The following is a 20,236-nucleotide window of genomic DNA, read 5'->3' as shown; positions in this document are numbered from 1 at the left end:
GAACTTCTATTTATTCGGGATTATCCTTAGATTTGCATAGGTGAGGGTTAGCTCAACAACGTCGGCTCAATAAACCTTCATTTCAGGGGTGAGACCAGGTAGGTAGCTGGAGACATAGGGTGTAAGAAGGAATTCACTCCTACCCGATTTTAGGGATAGTAGGGAGGTTGTTCCCTTAAGTGTTGATTCTAGGCCTTGAACAAGGGACCTCACCTTCTCATTGGCCTGAGAGGGACTCGGTTTGTTGATTGGATCACAAATCAATTGTTCATTAGAGGATTAGTGGGATTTAAGGAACAAAAGGTAATCTCGAGGGTAAAACAGACATTTGACCCAACCATTATTACGAACAACCTGTGAAGGGTTAACTTACTAACCATGGTTATATCGAGTGAACATAATATATCTATAGTGAGGGGAGTTCAACTATGGGCTTTAATGGAGTGATCCATTAGTTAACAAATGGGGGTTAATTCGGTGTAATGAGTTTAGCCAATTAGTCTCGGGTCGTTGGAGCTCATGATCTGAAGGTCCGCAAGGTCCCCCTACTAGCTCGTAAATGGATTAGCTTTAGAGTAGCGTGATAAGTTAATTTGAAACGTTCAAATTAGAATTAAAGGAATTAGTAATTATATGAGATATAATTACATGTTTAATTTTAAGAATTAAACGGAATAGGAGAACTAATATTTAAATATGATTTAAATATATGGAGGTGGATTTGTGTAAAATTAATTTAATATTTGATATTAAATTAATTAGAATTAACTAAAATTTTTAATTAATTATTATTAATTTTATTAGAAAAATTAATTATTGAATTAATTTTGTAAAATTAATAAATATTTTATTTTTGAAAAGAAAATTAATTTTGGAAATTAATTTTGAAAATCAAATTTGAAAAAGAATATAAAATAAAAAATCCCAAAAGTGGGATTTTTCCACTTTCTATTCAAGTAGCATGTTCATGGTTCCACCATGAATTTGAGTCTATCTTCCAAGCATGAGCTGCAATAAATGCAGTGATAATATTTGCATGATAGTCATGCAATAAATTAAGAAGATTGGGCTGAGAATCGATAATGCCATTGATAGTTTTTTACTGAAAAAGTATGAGGTTGAAGAAGGTTTCAACCATGGTGATGCAGTAACCTAATGCCATTGATAGTTTTTTTTTACTGAAAAAGGTATGGCTTGAAACTCTCTTGTTATAATATGAGCATGCTTTAGTTACTGCCAAAATTAATGAATTAGAGTGTTTATTGATCCTTGTTGCTTCCGTTGCTTACTGATATACTCCATCAATGAAAGGGTTATGAATCAATCTATTCGTTACATGGGTTTAACAGAAACCCTAGCTATCATAGCTGATGAAGATGTTGAGGATCCATTGTCTTACAATAAGGAAATGGAGGATGTTGACAAGGATGAATGGATCCAAGCTATGGATCTCAAAATGGAGTTTATGTACTTCAATTCAGTTTGGGATCTTGTAGATGAACCTGATGGCATTAACCTATACGTTGCAAATAGATCTATAAGTGAAAATGGGGTGCTGATGGGAAGGTACAAACCTTCAAGGCTAAACTTGTGGCAAAGAGTTATACCCAAGTTGAGAGAGTTGACTATGAGGAGTCTTTCTCACTTGTTGCCATGTTGAAGTCTATCCAGATACTTCTGTCCATTGCCTCCTATGAGATTTGGCAAACGGACGTCAAGACTGCTTTCTAAATAGCAATCTTGAGGAGACCATATATATGGAGCAGCCTGAGGGATTCACAACCCAAGGTCAAGAGCAAAAGGTTTGCAGGCTTAATCGGTCCATTTATGGATTAAAACAAGCTTCTCGATCTTAGAATATAATATTTTATATTGCGATCAAATCTTATGGTTTTGATCATAATGTTGATGAAGCTTGTGTTACAAGAGAATCAACAACAGTTCAGTAGCTTTCTTGTTTTGTATATAGACGATATCCTACTCATTGGGAATGATGTAGGTCTACTAACTAAAATTAAAAATTAGCTAGCGACCCAATTCCAAATGAAATATTTGGGAGAGGTGCAGTTTGTTCAGGGTATTCAGATCTTTAGAGATCGAAAGAATAAAATGTTGGCCCTATCTCAAGTATCGTACATTGACAAGATGCTTGTCAAGTTTCGATGCAGAACTCCAAGAGAAGTTTGCTCCCTTTCAGGCATGGAGTTATTTTTTCTAAGAAACAGTGTCCTAAGACACCTCAATAAGTTGAGAAAATAGGACGAATCCCCTATGCATTGGTTGTTGGTAGCCTGTCTATGCAATGTTATGTACTAGACCTAATATCTGCTATGTAATGGGGATAGTCAGTAGATATTAGACTAATCTAGGATTTAATCACTGGACCCCCGTTAAGGACATCCTTAAGTATCTTAGGAGACGAGGGACTACATGCTCGTGTATGGTTCTAAGGATTTGATTCTTATAGGATACACTGTTGGGATTGGTGTCCTAATTCTCCCGGAGTCTCGTTATTTTGTAAAGATACACATTGTTTGATAAATAAATAAGTGTTATTTAATTCTGGCATTTACTCATATCCAATAAAAAAAGTTCCTTGGTTATCTTATGTGAACTTAAGCATGTATATGTGATATACAAATGGATCATGCCTTAAGTGATAACCTAAATAGGTCTGTAGTATAAGGATTAAGGTAGGATACCTGATCTTGGTGACACTACGGATACGGTCCGCTTTGTAGATGTTTGCAAGTGTTGTAAACTACTACAGATAGTAAATCCTGACCATTCATATGGAGACGTGTGAGCGGGGGTGTCCTATACAAAGAGTTTGTATAAGACATGGACCACGAGATGACTAGACTATGTATATAACGTCGTTGATACTAGAGACTTGCATCTCACCTAAACGACCATAGGTGACACGACCTCAATCCTGAGTGTTTTGGGAACTCCTGCCTTTGAGGGCAGTCCTTTGATTAGTATGGCTGAGAGTGGCCAGATTGCCAACTCAACATGCCTACCTTTTTGGGGACTTGTCTGATCTAGGAGCTAGAAACTCAATCCACAAGATGGAATTCACTCTTTTCCCGAAGCAAGGATAAGTAGAGAGATTGCTCCCTTAAGGCCTGATTCCGAGACTTGAACATAGTGGCCACAGCTTCTCTTTGGAAGAGAAGACTCAGTCATAGTAGGACTATGACTTATGTTCATTAGAAAGATCAGTGGTACTTAAGGAGACAGATGTAACTACAGGGACATAACGGTTATTGGCCCAACTATACTTACGAGTGATCTGTGAAGGGTTGTCGCACTGCTGATTGGTTAAGATGGACATATAATATATCTGTGGTAAGGAGAGTTCAACTGTCGGTCTTTAGTGGAGTTCCTAGCAGTTAACGAATGGTGGACCCGTGACTGAAGAGTTTAGTTAGCTATTCACGTACCATTGAAGCTTCGAACTGCAGGTCCATAAGGTCCCCTTGGTAGCTCAATGGATTCAGTTGAGGATCAGTTCTTGATGTTGATTTGAAATGTTCAAATTAACAAGAGGTATTTTGATTATATATGATATAATCGGTATGATGTATGAGATACATCTAGTGGAGGATTGATGTAAATGAGATTTACATTAAGTACCATAGAATAGAAAAAGAACTATGGTTTATATGTTTAAAGAGATGAAATATTAAAACAATAGGTTATAAATATAGTATGATAAGTTGGTTATAAATATAGTATGATAAGTTGGTTATCATTGATATTTATAATAATATTAATTATTGGATAATTAATTCTTTTTCTTTAATAACCAATTGAGTGGGTGATTATTGGATTTCCATGGTAACCGTGAGATAAAATGAAAATGGTTTTCCTAATTTTAGTAACTATTGAAAAGTTTTCCTAAAAAGTTTTTGAGATTTCTCTCTCGCAAAAAAGAATCTCACGAGAGTTGTCAAGTAAATATAAATTTACTAAACAACAGCTTAGGCGTAAGTAAACGATCATGCAGTGGCGAGCTAAACGATCGTACAGTATTTACTAAAAGATCGTATAGCTTTTGCTAGACAATCGCTTGCCCAAAGTAAACGATCGTGTAGTGCCTGTAGGCGACAGACCGAGCTAAATGATCGTATAGCTTTTGCTAGACAATCGCTTGCCCAAAGTAAACGATCGTGTAGTGTCTGTAGGCGACAGACCGAGCTAAATGATCGCATAGCTTTTGCTAGACGATCGCTTAGCTTTAGCTGAATGATTGGGCATCGACCTATATGATAGGTCTCCACCATCTCCCACTTGCCCAGTCATGTACATGATCAATGTTCCCTCCTTCGTCTGCCATATTCCAAGTCCAAACAGAGCCCACCCTCTGGATTCTCACACTGAGAATACCAAGGTAGCCTTATTGGTGGTGTCATACTCAACTCGACACCGTCGAGGTGCTGTGGAGGTCGTTCGTGCTATTGCTGAGGAGTCCGTGGCTGAGGCGATCGTTGAGGACGAGCGCAAAGTGTTCGTACTGTGTTGCGGTCATGTAAATCGAGCGTTCGAGGTTGCTGTTGTTCGAGCGGTCGTGCAGAAAAGAGCGTGGAGACGCATCTTCAAATGTTCGTAGAGTTTTCTCTTTGTTTATTTGAGTTATTCATGCTGTAACTTCTATATCAATTGCATAACTATTTTTTTTTTATACAACTGTAATATGTGATGTTCATTCATAATTGTGATTTGGAATAATCTTATTTTCACTACTCATGGAAATCTCGAGTCTGATTTCCTTCATACACGAACTCTAATTTTCATACTGATAAGGATTCTAGGAAATCTACATCAGGATCAATGTTCACTCTTAATGGAGGAACAGTAGTCTGGAGGAGCACCAAGCAAGGGTACATTGCTAACTCCACTATGGAGGCTGAGTATGTAGTAGCTTGTGAAGCTACTAAGGAAGTTGTGTGGCTCAGAAAGTTCCTGACTAATCTAGAAGTGGTTCCAAACATGTTTAAGCTCATCACCCTTTATTGTGATAATAGTGGTGTTGTGGCTAATTCCCGAGAGTCCACAAGTCACAAATGTGGGAAACACATAAAGTGGAAGTGTCATCTTATTCGAGAGATTGTGCATCAATGGGATGTGAGTCGTCATGCTGATAGCTTTGGCATACAACGTTGTTAATCTATTTACGAAGGCCCTTACGGCTAAGGTGTTTGAGGGTCACCTGCAGAGTATGGGTCTAGAAGACATGCAACATCTAGTCTAGAGCAAGTGGAAGATTTTGTACTAGGTGCGTTTTATGCCCTAGTTTCTTGTTTTATGTACTTTTGTTTTAATATGACTTTTATGATGTACAACCCCACTAGCTTTAGGACAAGTGGGAGATTATTGAGGTTAATGCCTTAAATCTCGTGGGTTTTGTAATTTGTAATTGTAATGTACAAACAGTTTATTTATTTAATAAAATCGGAGGTATTTTATTTGACATTTAGTAGCATTAACCCACAAAACTAATAAACTAACATCCAAGGTTATCTTCTGTAACTTAAACATGTATGTAGAGACATACAGGTGGATCATATTTAAGTGATAACCTAAATAGTCTGTAGTAGATGGATAAGGCTGGGTACCTTATTCTGGTGACACTACGAATACGACCCGCTTTGTAGATGTTACAGTTGTTGTAAAGTGATACATATGATATAGTCCTGACCATTCGTGTAAAGACATGTGAGTGGGGGTGTTCTATACAAAGAGGTTTGTATAAGATCGAACCACGAAATGAATAGTCTCATTATATAATGCCGTTAATAATAGAGATTTAAATTTCATCAGGATGACCATAGATGACATGACCTGAATCCTGAGTGAGTTGTGAGCTCCTCTCTCTGAAGGTAGTCCTTTGATTTGTATGGGTAAGAGTGGTCAGATCGCCGACTCAATAAGTCTACCAATTTGGGGATTCGTTTAATTGGGGAGCTGGGAACACAGATACACAAAACGAAATTCACTCCTTCCCTAATGTCGGGGTAAGTAGACAAATTGGGCTGATTCTGGGGCTTGAACAATGTGTGTCACACCCTCTCTTAGCCCGAGAGAGGTTTGGTCATAGTTGGGCTATAACTTATTGTTAATTAGAGGAATCGATGATACTTAAAGAGTTAGATGTAACTATAGGGGCAAAATAATAATTTTGGCCCAGCTGTACTTACGAGCATTTTGTGAATGGTCATCACGCTGTTGACTAGTTATGTCCAATAGGCACAGAAATATACCTATAGTACAAAGAGTGCAGTTATCAATCTTTATTGGAGTGACCGGCAATTAATTGATGTTGAGTAATTTAATTAAAAGAGTTTAATTAATTTTTCAAGTACTATTGGAGCTTCAATCTACAGGTCCATAAGGTCCCCTATGTAGCTCAATTTGGATTATTGAGAATTAGTTTTGAATTAATTTGAATTGTTCAAATTAATTGAGGGAACTGATTATATATGATATAATTAATTTAATTTAATTATATGTGATATAATTAATATAATATATTTGATACATTATAATATAAAGTTTATTTTGAGAGGAATTAAATATTTGAATGTGATTCAAATAATAATTATATGGATTAGATTCATATAATTAAATTTAGTATATATGTGATTTATATTAAATACTATAAATGATTGAGAAAATTCAAACTATAGGTTATATTGTATTTGATACAATGTAAAAACTATAAGTTATGTGTTATATTCGATATAACATATAGTTTAGTATATACTATATGATAAGGTGGTTATTATATATATATATATATATTTACTAAATTTCTTATTAGATTAAATTTTGAATTTAATTTAGGAGGGAGTTATAACTCCCTCACCATACTTTCTCTCATAATCAATCGTGGGAAGAGGAGTTTTACGTTTTTCACTTCTTCATCTTCTACACAAAAGATTATCACATAAGGTCTGGTGTGAGATTCTCCCAACGTCTCTTTCTAATTCTCAACCCCTAGAAAGAATACTGTGGATTACCTATTGATGGTGACCATTTTGGATTATTGTACTTGTCCGTAATCAAGAGGCGATTTCGTGGTTATTCGAGGAGGATTATCGTGAAGAATCAGTTCTTCAAGGGTAAGTTATTTCTAACCTAAAATTCTCCTTTAGATGCATGCTGTAAAATCTATGGAATTTTAACTGTGTTTCTCTGTAATTTACTTTTCTGTAAATTTGAAATTGGGAACGATCCCGCTTCTGTGTTGGACCTCACAGTCCTTTAGAATTAAACTCATTTTCAAAACATCAGGTTTTTAGATCAGTAGTCCGAACACCAAAAGATGTCAAATCTATGGGATACAAATAAGTATTTGTGAGGAAAAGAAATGAAAATAATATGGTCACAAGATATAAAGCAAGACTAGTTGCAAAAGATTTTCACAAAGACATGGTATTGATTATGAGGAGAGTATTCTCCGGTGGTGGATGTAATTACATTAAGATATTAAATTAGTCTAACTGTGTATAAAAATTTGGACATACATCTTATGGATGTAACCACAGCATATTTATATGGATCTCTTGATAATCATATTTATATGAGAATCCTAGAAGGGTTTAATGTACCTCAAACATATAAATCAAATTCCCGGGAATTGTATTCAATAAAGTTACAGAGATCACTATATGGATTGAAACAATCAAGATGAATGTGGTACAATCGCCTGAGTGAATATTTGTTGAAAGAATGATATCAAAACAATCCAATATGTCCATGTGTTTTTATAAGGAAATCACAGTCAGGATTTGCTATTATAATTGTATATGTTGATGACTTAACTATAATTGGACTCCTGAAGAGCTTTCAAAGGCAATAGAATATCTTAAGAAATAATTTGAGATGAAAGATCTCGGAAGAAAAATATTTTGCCTTGGCTTGCAAATTGAGCATTTAGCAGATAAGATATTTGTTCATCAGTCAACTTATACAGGAAAAGTTTTGAAAAGATTCTATATGGACAAACCACATCCATTGAACATTCCAATGGAAGTTCGTTCATTAGAATTGAAGAAAGATATATTTTGACCTCGAGATGATAATGAAGAATTTCTTGGTCCTAAAGTACCATATCTTAGTGCAATTGATGCACTTATGTATCTTGCTAATAATACAAAACCAGTTATTACATTTTCAGTAAATTTATTAGCAAGATATAGTTCTTCTCCAAAAAAAAGACATTGGAATGGAATTAAGCATATACTTCGTTATCTCTGAGAAACGATTGATTTGGGTTTTTTTATTCAAACAAATCGAATTTTGATCTGGTTGATTATGCAGATTCTTGATATTTATCTTATCCACACAAAGCTAGATCTCAAACAGGTTATCTATTCACGTGTGGAGGAACTACTGTAACGTGGTAGTCAGTAAAACGGACCATAAAGGCTACTTCCTCAAATCATGCTAAAATTCTTGCAATTCACGAGGCTAGTCGAGAATGTATATGGCTAAGATCAATGACTCATCACATTCGTGGAACATGCGGTTTGTCTTCTAGTAAAAATCTTCTAACAATATTATACGAAAACAACACAGCATGCATATCCCAAATCGAAGGAGGATATATTAAAGGAGATAGAACAAAATATATTTCATCAAACTTTTCTACACTTATTATCTTGAAGAAAATGGTGGCATCATTGTACAACAAATTTGTTCGAAGAATAACCTAGCAGACTTATTTACAAAATCATTACCAACCGTAATCTTTGAGAAATTGATGCACAATATTGGAATGTGACGACTCAAAGATCTCAATGATGTTTCCATGAGGGGAGTAAATATACTGTATTCTTTTTAAAAGTATTAGATTATATGAAATATGTACTCTTTTTCCTTCACTAGGATTATTTTCCCAATGAGTTTTTTTAGTAAGGTTATAACAAGACATATTTCATATATATATAATGGGTATCTAAAGGGGAGTATTATAAATATCACAAATTATGTATAAAATAGATACTCATTCTTAGTGTCAAAAAATCAAATGTCACTCCATCTATACTCTATGTATATAGCCATGTGTCTTGTAAATATTCATTCTTAGTGTCCATGTAATTCACCTTCCACTTGCTAAATTGTCTATAAATAATGGTATTTTGTGGGTTTTGAAAGATACACATTGGGCGAAATCCAAAAAAAAATTAGAGAAAGTGGAGATTTTAGAGAAATTTCTTATTTCATATTTTGTTAATTTGTTTTATTTTATTTATTTATATATTATGTTTAATTTATTTTTAATATTTATTTATTTTATTATTATATTATATTTATTTTAATATTATATTTTATTGATACCCGTATTTTGTTATACTCTTTTAAGTTTACAATAGAAAAGAGAATATTAGTCATTTCACATGAAAATAAAATATTAAAGAAAAAGAGAGAAGAAAATTTTGGAGTTTGCAAATCTTGAAAGAAGTAAAACAAAGTTTAAAAAGAAAAAGAAAAGGAAAAGGAAAAGGAAAAGAAAAAAACGGAAGATATTATGTATAAATTGAAAAAACAATTTTTTTTTTTTAAAAAAAAGGTAATTTGACTAAGTCAAAACTAAAAAAATAATAAAAATAATAAAACTTAGAAAGATTCAGTCTTTTCAAGTGACTGAATTGAATAAGTACAAAAAAATTTCCCTATTTTTACAAATAGTTCCAAAGGCCACTTATTTTCACAAATTTTTTTTCAAAATAGCACTACACCTACCCTTAATCCAACTTCAAGGTAAGCTGAAAACATTCTACTACTAATAGACTTATGGTACTGGGTTATTTAGATTTGGGAGAATTTTAAAAGTTAATTAAGGAAAATAGGGGTTTCAAACTTATTTAGGAGAAAGGAAAACTTTTTCCCGTCCGAAGACATCTCTTGAAGAGACGGATTTAAAAATATTTTATTTTTTTTATTTATACGCCACATTAAAAAAAATAATAATAATAAAATGGTCAGAATGTGTCTGTTGATCAGACACATCCTGATCACGCTCGTAACGCACATGGCGCCTGACCAATTTTGTCGTTTTCCCCCTCATTTTACCATAAAAAATCTACCTTCCTTCATTCCTTCCACCGTTTTCATCTTCTCCTTCATAGATTTCATCCTCCTTCACAGAACCTTCATTTCATCTTCCCCTTCATCACCGAAGCCCTCATTTCATCTTCACCCAAAACAAAATTTCCTCATTTCTTCCACCTTCTTCATTTATTTTCAAATACCAATCATTTTCTACCTTCATTTCCACTTTCATATCATTAATTTGTTTCAATGTAGTATTTTATTTGGATGTTGATATATTTTTGTTATTTAACTTTGAATTAAGGTTTTGATAATTTTTACTGATTTTTTTAATGTTCATTTTGTTTACAGTGTATATTATTCAAAGTTTTTTTGGTAAGTTGCAATATTTGGTAAGGTGCAAAGTTTTTTTGGTAATGTACAATATTTTTCTTTTAATAAGTTGATATATTTTTTTATAGTGGGTCATCATAAGGGAGAATTACATGTGATTAATTTTGTGTTATATATGTAATCCACTTTAATGGTTGGTAGTTGCTTTTCTGGTTGGTATTTAACTACCAAAATGAGTATGTCTTCTTTGATTAAATATAACAAACTGTAAGTATATCTTCTTTGGTTTTTATCTATTTCTTTAAAAAATAATTACTTTGCAATTTTATTGCTACTTTGGTAGTTTTTTTTAGGATGAAAATTTTTATTTAAGTGATTTTAAATGGAATCAAACAACTCACACTTTGTTTAAAAAGAACTATAAATTTTCTAACCTATTTCTTATGCATATTTCTAAACAACTCACACTTTGTTCAAAATAAACCCAACCTATTTCTTATGCATATCAAATTATGATAATTATTTTTAAAATATAGTTTAGAATGTTCAACTATGATTTTAAAAATATTACATCATAGTCCCAAATTATTTATGTTCAAACATATAAAAAAGTCATTAATAAAAAAAATACTACATAGTAAAAATAATGTTTTTTTCATACTTTTAGTAAAAATAATGTAACTCAAAATTTTAAAAATAAAAAAATATCTTTAATTCACGTTGAAAGAAAATTTACGAAATCTAAAAATGGGTATTTAAATATGTTCTTAATGGAAAAAAATAAATCTTTTTAAATGTAAAATTTATAATTAAATCTTTTTTTCATTTCGCCAAAATTTTAAAATTTATTAGTAGTTTTTAATGTAAAATTAAGAATATGTTTCTAATGGAAAAAGATAGTGATATTACTTTATTTTGTGGAGAAAAGAAAAAAAATAAAATGAATTAAAGAAAGAATTTAAAGTTAATAGTGGTATTGGATTTAAACTAAAAAGTTCAATTATTTATGTTTAAACATATAAAATGGTCGTTAATAAAAAAAATATTACATAGTAAAAATAATGTTCTTTTTTCATACTTTTAGTAAAAATAATCTAACATAAATTTTTAAAAATAAAAAATTATCCTTAATTCACGTTGAAAGAAAATTTTAACGAAATCTAAAAATATTTATTTAAATATGTTTTTAATGGAAAACATAAATCTTTTTAAATGTAAAAATTATATTTAAATATTTTTTCATTTTGCAAAAATTTTAAAATTTATTAATAGTTTTTAATGTAAAATTAAGAATATATTCCTAATGGGAAAAAAATAGTGATATTACTTTATTTTGTGGAGAAAAGAAAAAAAAACTAAAACGAATTAAAGAAAGAATTTAAAGTTAATAATTAAGAGTTTAAACATATTAAAAAATCATTAATAAAAAAAATATTACATAGTAAAAATAATATTTTTTTTCATACATAATAAAAAAAATACTTTTAGTAAAAATAATGTGACTCAAAATTTTAAAAATAAAAAATTATCTTTGATTCACGTTGAAAAAAAATTTAATGTAAAATTATTAATATGTTCCAAATGGAAAAAAATAGTGATATTACTAAAACGTTGTATTTTATAATGGATTCATTGGAGAAACAAAAATGTAAAATATCCATAATTTTGTATTGACTTTTTTTTTTTTTACAGTGGCTATTATTTATAAAAAAAACTCTACAATCAAGTCATACAAAGGATATGTATATAGTTATTTACTATTATTTGGAATGATATATTGATTATTGAATACTGGATGTTTGAATGTTAATGTTAATGTTATTGTTAGTAATATTATGTTGTTGTTGTTGTTATTATATTTACTATTTATCCAGTCAATTTATTTTGGATTATTCACCTTAATATTGTAGATTTTTACTAAATATTTAAGTTAAATTTAATATTGTTTTTATGGGATCAGATGGACGAGGATGTTACCACAGGGCCATACAACGACTCGGTTTTATACTTACAGTGCAACCATAGATTCGAGGCTGTTTAGGAAGACGAGCATATCAATGCAGTGCATTGTCGGCGAAGAGAGGCTGTTATTCGCAGGCACAAGACCCAGACCCTCGTATATTGAACTATCTACGAGCTGTAGGATTCTATGGAGTCTTTTGTATAAAATTTATACAACTAGACTGGCATCTGATAACGGCATTAGTGAAACGATGGCGCCAGGAGACACACATTTTCCACATGTTGCATGGAGAGTGTACAATTACACTTCAAGATGTAGCAATCCAATTTGGACTCCCGATTAATGGAAGACCATTGATTGGGTCTCTAAATTATGACTGGGAACAACTTTGTGCCTTTCTTTTAGGCGTAACTAATGCGTTGTGAAAGTGATGAAATAATGGTATGAAATTGCGGTGATGAATTATGCATTTCATATGCAAATTTTCCTAGTAAAACCTAAGTATAAGTCTTACTAGGTTTCCTGGTAAGTCCAGAGTCGAACACATGGACTACTAAGATACTATGCGTTAGTAAATTTTGATTCCTTTGCGGTGGTAAAAACAAATAAGTTTGGCTAGTGTATTGTTTTAAGTATAAATCCTATGCGGCGGAATTGAGTAATGAGTTGATGACAACGAAAGTTACAATGAGTATGCAGAGAACGGGTTGAGAAGGGATTTAGCTAACACTTCCTAAGATTGCATTCAAGTTATGCGATCATGTTACACACACACAACAGCATGTCATCTCTTAATGCAAATGTCATAGTTCCTATTTCTATGACGCATGTGATGTATACGATAGTGTCGATAGGACTTATGTCTAAGGCTCTATTCTTGTCTATGCAATGATGAATGATACACACATACACAAGGTGACCGCATATGATCATGTCCTATTTCTAGGGTGCATGCGATGCATGATAGCAAATATAACTTATCTCTAAGTTTCTATCTCTTGCTTATGTATTTCTAATCTGACTTTCTCAAGCCTAGATTCTAACCTAACTCTCTCAAGTCTAGGTTCTTTCTTTAGATTACTCTCTCAAGTATCTCTAAAGGGTGACTGACGCATACATAAGACAAGATGATCGCATAAAGTGAATATCTTAGGTCATGCTAGCTAAGTGCTTCTCAACCCATTCGGAAATTTATCTACTCATGCGAAATGTGAAGAGATTGAACAGATGTTAAGATGAGAATTCCATTTTATAGATAAAGTCGAAATATAAAACAATAATAGAAAGCAGGAATAAGAAGCCCAGTAGCAATGTCTTGCTTCCCGAGGCTTTTACACTGTCTTTTACTCTACTCTGCTCAGAAGAATGTTCTTGCTTTCACAAGTGTCGGCCCTCTCTCTTTTTTCAGCGCTTCCTGACAGTCTTTCGAGCTCACCAGGAATAATCTCTCGGCGTCTTCTTCTCTTCGCTTGCCTCTGCCTCTAAGTATATGAACAACTACAGACTAACAGCTAACTAAATATATATTTTATCTTCTATGTATATGGCGAACTGTGTAGAATTCGAACTAGAACTCAGAACTATTTTCGAACTCCTTTAACGTTGGTGGCCTTTTGTATTTATAGAGCTCAAGGTGAAGAGGCTTTTCTCTCAAATGATTGCAATAATGGGTGGTCATTAAATCTTCTGACTGATGTGCTGATTAATGGTCACCGAAAAGTTGAATGTACTTACTACAGTATGTCGTTAACGGTTTGTCAACTAAATTTGGATTCGACCGTCATCAGCTTTCCGTCCCATCATGATTTATTATGCTTTCACCTTGATGCGCCGTCTTTATGCGGCCACCTTCTTGAGCAAATCTTCGCGAGCGCATATGATTGCATGGCCTTGCGGTCACAATCTTTTAATGCGCGCGGACGCCGAATTCCTTGGATCGCATTTTCATTTGCGCCAACAAATTTTCCTACACAAAATAAGTAAATTAGCTGCTTTAATGCGATGGGCGCATGTGATTGCAATATTCTCAATTTAATACTTTTGGGCACGATTATATATATTTTTACCGTCGCAATCCCACATTGCTTTTACATTTTTGCGTTGTAATAACGTGCATTTCTGTCCGTTATTAGTAACCACGAATGATGTTGTTCTTAAGGGAGGTCGTCTAAGCCTGTCAAGGTTAGCTAATTAATTTAACAACTTTGCCCATCTATCAGACCATGCAGATGAAAAGGACCTGCAATGATATGCTTGAGCATGTATTCTCACATTGATTAGAGGATTGGTATTTCCCGACAAATCCAACAGCAGAGTGCACTTGATGTATCTTCCTCTCTTGGTAGATTTTATTGTTGTCGGGACTTACAGTTGGGGCGCTAGATGTCTTGCATGGTTGTATAGGAAACTATGCAAGGGTGCAGTTATAGATGAAAAAGACATTGTAGGCCCACTTTTATTACTACAAATTTTGGCATGGGATCGATTTCCTCTTCTAGCGTCTCGACGACTCCATAGATACAAGAATAACTTAGTTGATAGACCACTTGCAGTAAGGTAAGCATATTTACCTCATTATTGTTGTGTTCATTATGAAATACTAATAGCTAAAATTCAACTTCTGATTGTTGTAGATGAAATGACAACTATTCTGTAATTAAAGTACCTATGCATGTTCTAGTACAGTATAGGTACACATACTCGATACACATATGTCTAACCAGGTAATATTTTTTTCATTCATATATCATATATTCATATTGTTTCAATCTTCTGGTTAATTCATTTTTTGACACATATGCATGCAGATTATAGGGGAGTCATATAATCATCTTATCCAACTATTGTCGCCATATGTCTCGATGGTAATGAGATATGGACATCCAAATGTCCACTTATATGCTTCTTTGTTGTGGAGTGGCATCATCCAAATTGTGTGATGCGTCAATTTGGGATGTTGCAACAAATTCCTTAACCTTGCAACACGGACGTTCGACTTCATTCACACGATCTAAGGGGCAGACATGAGCGAGACTGGATTGAATATTTGACTCCTCAAATTATAATCTGGGAAAATCGACAGAGTTTGATTGTTAATGGACCTTCTATTAACAATGATATAGGTACCAAGCTTGGATATTTTGAATGGTATTCCACTGTGAGCAAGCAGTACATAACTAAAGCAGGAGCATCCTATCACTTGTTGGTATGAGTTTATTGTTTACTATGATTGTTTGATTTTATTTCTTCATTGCACACCAAAATAAATTTTAAAGTCATTAACTTATTATTCAATTCTTTTTTAGGCCGAGCTTCCAAATTTGCCAATATCTTCTCAAAGAGCCTTGCGTAGACTCACCTCGATATATCGAGTGCGATATTTCGATGGTAATGTTCCAATGGAAGAACAAGGTGATCCAGCAAGACATGAGGATGTTTCTATTCGACCTAATGTTCGGAATGAATATCCAACAACGCCACTCTATCATTTTACACATACTTCCATGATGTCCTCTCCGTGAACATTTGATTTTTTTCCAACAACCCTCAGTACACTAAGCATGGAAGAAGGACAGACTTCACATGTCCATCCAAATATCCATGACCAGTATGTGACATATCAACAACATAGTGAGGGTATACACTTTGTAGAGAAAAGTCAACCACCGAGTGTAAGAGGGCGTGGCGATCGTGGACACTATGTCACTCAACATGATCGATATAGGCGTAATAGAGGATCTTCTTCCAGTCGTGAATAAAGAACATTGTACATATGATTAAATTTATTAATGAAATTCAATTACGAAAATGCACTTGCATTCTACAACACATCCTAAAGAACCTTGAATATTATTTACAATAGTCGAAAGTTAATATCTATATTTTTGCATAAGTTTCTAACAACTTCAAAAACAATAACTTGAAATTAAAAATTAATATTGAGTATATTAAATCAATCATAGCAATTTTTAATCTCAAAATAACATTATTGTTTATATTATTAAAAAACTAGTAATATTACAATCAAAATAAAAAAACGAGATTAGTGAGATAGTTGATTTTAGGTAAGAATGATTTAAAATTAAACAATCTAAATATTATTAACTATAAAAAAACATAAGTAATAAAAGAGTTGGATTTCGAATTATTAAAAGAATGAAAAAATAATAGCAAAATTTTTTTTTATTATTTTATTACTTTTTTAGGGATGCGTCTCTTCAAGAAACGCATCTTTTTTTATGAATTCATCTCTTCAAGAGCCGCATTTAGTGTGGAAAAAATATGTTGAATACATCTAATGCATTCGGTACGAAAAAAAATAATAAAATATTCTCGAATGTATCTCTTCAAGAGACGCATTCGAATGGGGACAAAAAAAACTTCCCCTTTCCCCTAAATAAGTTTGAAACCCCTCCCTAATTAACTTTCAAAACTCTCCCCAAATTTAAATAACCCTATTGTACTCCTAATTTGTACTATAATTTTCTCTTTATAAGCCCCATCTCATCTTCAAAAAATTGTTTTGATGATAACCAATAAGTGAAAATAGTGTTTGTGTTATACTAATATAGGAAAATTTATCCTTTCTTAATGACGGTTTCCTTCATCAGTATCTTCATGTGATCTTTGCTTTCATGGTGGTTACCCAGACATTCGCTAGATATGTGATCCACTTTGACACTATTAAAGCGTTAGCATTGAGTTAAAGTTAGAAAATTTTCTATACTACTATATTATGAATATTAAAATATAGTTCAAATACTTGAAACTTCGAATATAAACAACCAAAAAAAGCACCCGGAACTCGTTACAAAATGATCTTGCAATTTCATGCGTTTAGTTTAATGGGAGTTGGATCAGCTTATTGACCAAGTCTTGCATGTCCTTCCATGAACTCCCATTGCTCCTCACTGCTTCCACCGCCTCTCTTTCCAGCGCTTTCGCTTTCATCTTCTCCGGCGAATCTCCGCTCATAGCCTCGGCGATTACCTTCCCCAACTCGTCCGATTCAGGCACTGAGCTCGTCCCCTCGCAAACACGCACCGCTACTCCCAACTCTTCTACCAATAGCCTCGCGTTGACAAACTGGTCCGCTTCCATGGGCCAACCAAGTATCATTACTCCGCCCACTATGCTCTCAAGCATTGAGTTCCACCCACAGTGACTCAGAAACACCCCAACCGCCCGGTGGTTCAGTATCGCCACTTGAGGCGCCCATCCCTTCACCAAAATTCCACGATCTGACACACGATCCTCAAACCCAATTGGTATTCCGTCTGTCCCGCCATCTGTTTGATGAATTGTTTGAACCACCCACATGAATCGAGTCCCGCTTTTCTCAAGCCCAGAAGCGAGTGCTTCCACTTGCTGACGATTCAGTTTCTTTTGACTCCCAAAACAAACGTAAACCACCGAATCATCAGGACATCTATCAAGCCATTTAAGAATCTCTGAACTCGACTCTCGAATTGGGTTACGCCCATTTTTGTTCTCGATGATATTCAGCGGTCCAACTCCAAATACGCGCCCTTCCCCCTTTTTCTTCCTCAAATGCTCCAAATACTCATGCTCCAAATTCTCGAAGGTATTGAGAACACTAACCCAACTGTTAGCGTTAGCCATGGCGTCGTCCCTCAATAGAACCCAATCAGGATCTGAATCCTGGTATTTCAGGGACATGAGCGACCAATGCTCTCTTTCAAAGGAGGGTGAGTTGGGTATGTTAGGAATCGTAATAGAAGAACGAAGATTAGTTGTTTTTGTGTGAATCCAGCAGTAATCCATGACATTAACGGGGAAGGCACCAGAGCTGTAGAAAACTATCCTGGGAATTTGAAGATGGTCGGCGAGGGATTGGGTCCAACCGAGGAAGAGATCGGAAATGATGGCGTTGGGAGGCGAAGAGTGGGAGTTGAACCACTCAATAATGGAGTCGTGGAGCTGGCGGAGAGCCAACATGATGGGGATGTTGCCATGGTTTCCGATATCTTTGACGTTTTCGACGCCATGGGGCAATTTGGGATGATCGGGTAAGGGAAGAACCAGAGTGCGAATAGAGTCGGAGGAGTGGGCGGAAAGAAGGGGCTGAAGGATGGGGAGGTTTTGGGGGGTAACTAAAATGGTGATGGTGAAGCCGCCATGAGAGGCTAAATGATGGGTGAGATCGAGAAGTGGGAGCATATGGCCTTGAGCTGGGAAAGGAAAAACCAGCAGGTGGCGGCGGATTGTCGACGGCGGCGGTGAAGATGACATTGCTTCAGTTTAAGGCTGATAGTGGAGACGACTGTAAAGTCGGCTGCACAACTTGATGAGAATGAGAGAAAACAAATTGCTCCTCCTCTAGTGTCGACACGACTCGTTTGGAATATGGATGTCCTTTTTCTTCCTTTTTTTTTCTACTAGATCCCACTCTACCCACTTGCAAAAAGAAAATTAAAAAGAATTTTAAAAATGATGGCAAGAAGAGTTTGCCACTACCAACCTAGGATTAGACAATTAAGTTGAGGTTAAATTATAAAAAATGTCACTTAATTTTATATTTTGTATAAAAATGTTTAAGAAGTTTGAATGATATCTCTAAACTTTTAAAATAAATTAAAAAAAATTTTGTCGTTAATTTTGGATGGAAACCGTTAAAATTTTGTTTCAAAAATATCTATAAACTTTTAAAAATTTCAAAAATATCCTTAAATTAAAAAAAAATTATAAAAAAAATATCTTTATTATTATATGAACAGAAACAGTTAATATCGTTCCATCTTATTCTCCCCTCTCTCCGCAGACTATGAATAAATAAATAAATAAAATTGCACACTTTAATTAAGGTATATGAATTTTTATAAGAAGACAAATAATAAATAAAGCACCAAATGATTCTAAACAAAATACTTTTTTCTTTGACTATTTATCGTTTTGAAAAATTAAGAGAAATATGAGAGTATCTATATGAAAAAATGAGGATATCTATATAATACGTTTTAAAATTGATTCTTTTCGAACTTAAGAGAACTCCAAACAAATTGATCACCCTATTTAATGGTAGGAGCTTTTTTTCTTTTACTTTTTATTTTAATTTGTAAAGTTATTTTTCTCACAAGGAATTAATGGTTTCTGTTCAAATACTAATGGTGGAGGTAATTTTGAACTTTTATTAAGGGTATTTTTTTAATTTGTGAAAGTTCAAGGATATTTTTGAAACAAAACTTTAATGGTTTCCATCCAAAATTAATGACAATAGTATTTTTTTTAACTCATTTTAAAAGTTTAGAGGTATTTTTGAAACTTCAAAGACATTTTTGAAACAAAGTATAAAATTCAAGAGCATGTTTTATAATTTAACCTTAAATTAAATACATGAACATAAGTGTAGTTAGGATGTACTAAAAGATGTCCTTTCACAGGGATGGAGAATGAAATAGACAAGTAGACATCTCTAGGAAATATGAATGTATATTAATTATTAAAAAATATTCCAGAGTTGGTTGAGTTCCTCCTATCAATGCCTAGGCCATTAGTTATTATTTAATTTTTTTTTTTAAAAAAAAAGGGAATTTTTTTTACTATTTAACAAAAAGCATTGCATGAGGACATATATTCTCGTCTACATTACACTTAATTATTGCCATAATTAATAATAAACTTATGAAATTCCGTTTTGGAGGCTAAATGTCCCTTTACTAGCGTTTATAAATTCAATTCTCCTCTCTCATTATATAATATTTTTTTAAGTAAAACAATTATGATGATAGGAGATTTAACCTTAGATCATGTCAATTATTGCTAAGGTAAACCCATTTTTGATATATTTGAAAAAAATTAATGAAAGTAAGAGTAAGATAAAATGTGTAGGACTGATTTGGATTGACTTGTGAAAAAAAT

The 20,236-nt window shown here is 33.4% G+C and overlaps 1 protein-coding gene across 1 annotated transcript; it reads right to left on the bottom strand.

The window, feature by feature from the left end:
• Positions 1-17,031: 17,031 nt before the first annotated feature.
• LOC120082245 (UDP-glycosyltransferase 89A2-like) lies at positions 17,032-18,777 on the bottom strand. Its single transcript, XM_039037524.1, has one exon. It carries the CDS (start codon positions 18,608-18,610, stop codon positions 17,195-17,197), a length of 1,416 nt encoding a protein of 471 aa, XP_038893452.1. The 5' UTR covers positions 18,611-18,777; the 3' UTR covers positions 17,032-17,194.
• Positions 18,778-20,236: the final 1,459 nt, after the last annotated feature.

The sequence above is a fragment of the Benincasa hispida genome, chromosome 7 (assembly GCF_009727055.1).
Source record: "Benincasa hispida cultivar B227 chromosome 7, ASM972705v1, whole genome shotgun sequence".
NCBI lineage: Eukaryota > Viridiplantae > Streptophyta > Magnoliopsida > Cucurbitales > Cucurbitaceae > Benincasa > Benincasa hispida.
Note: the sequence above shows the minus strand (reverse complement) of the source record. Positions and strands in the feature narration are given on the sequence as shown.

Bases quoted from the DNA above. Each gene is read 5' to 3' on its own strand.
- LOC120082245 (XM_039037524.1), bottom strand. From the start codon at position 18,610: ATGTCATCTTCACCGCCGCCGTCGACAATCCGCCGCCACCTGCTGGTT.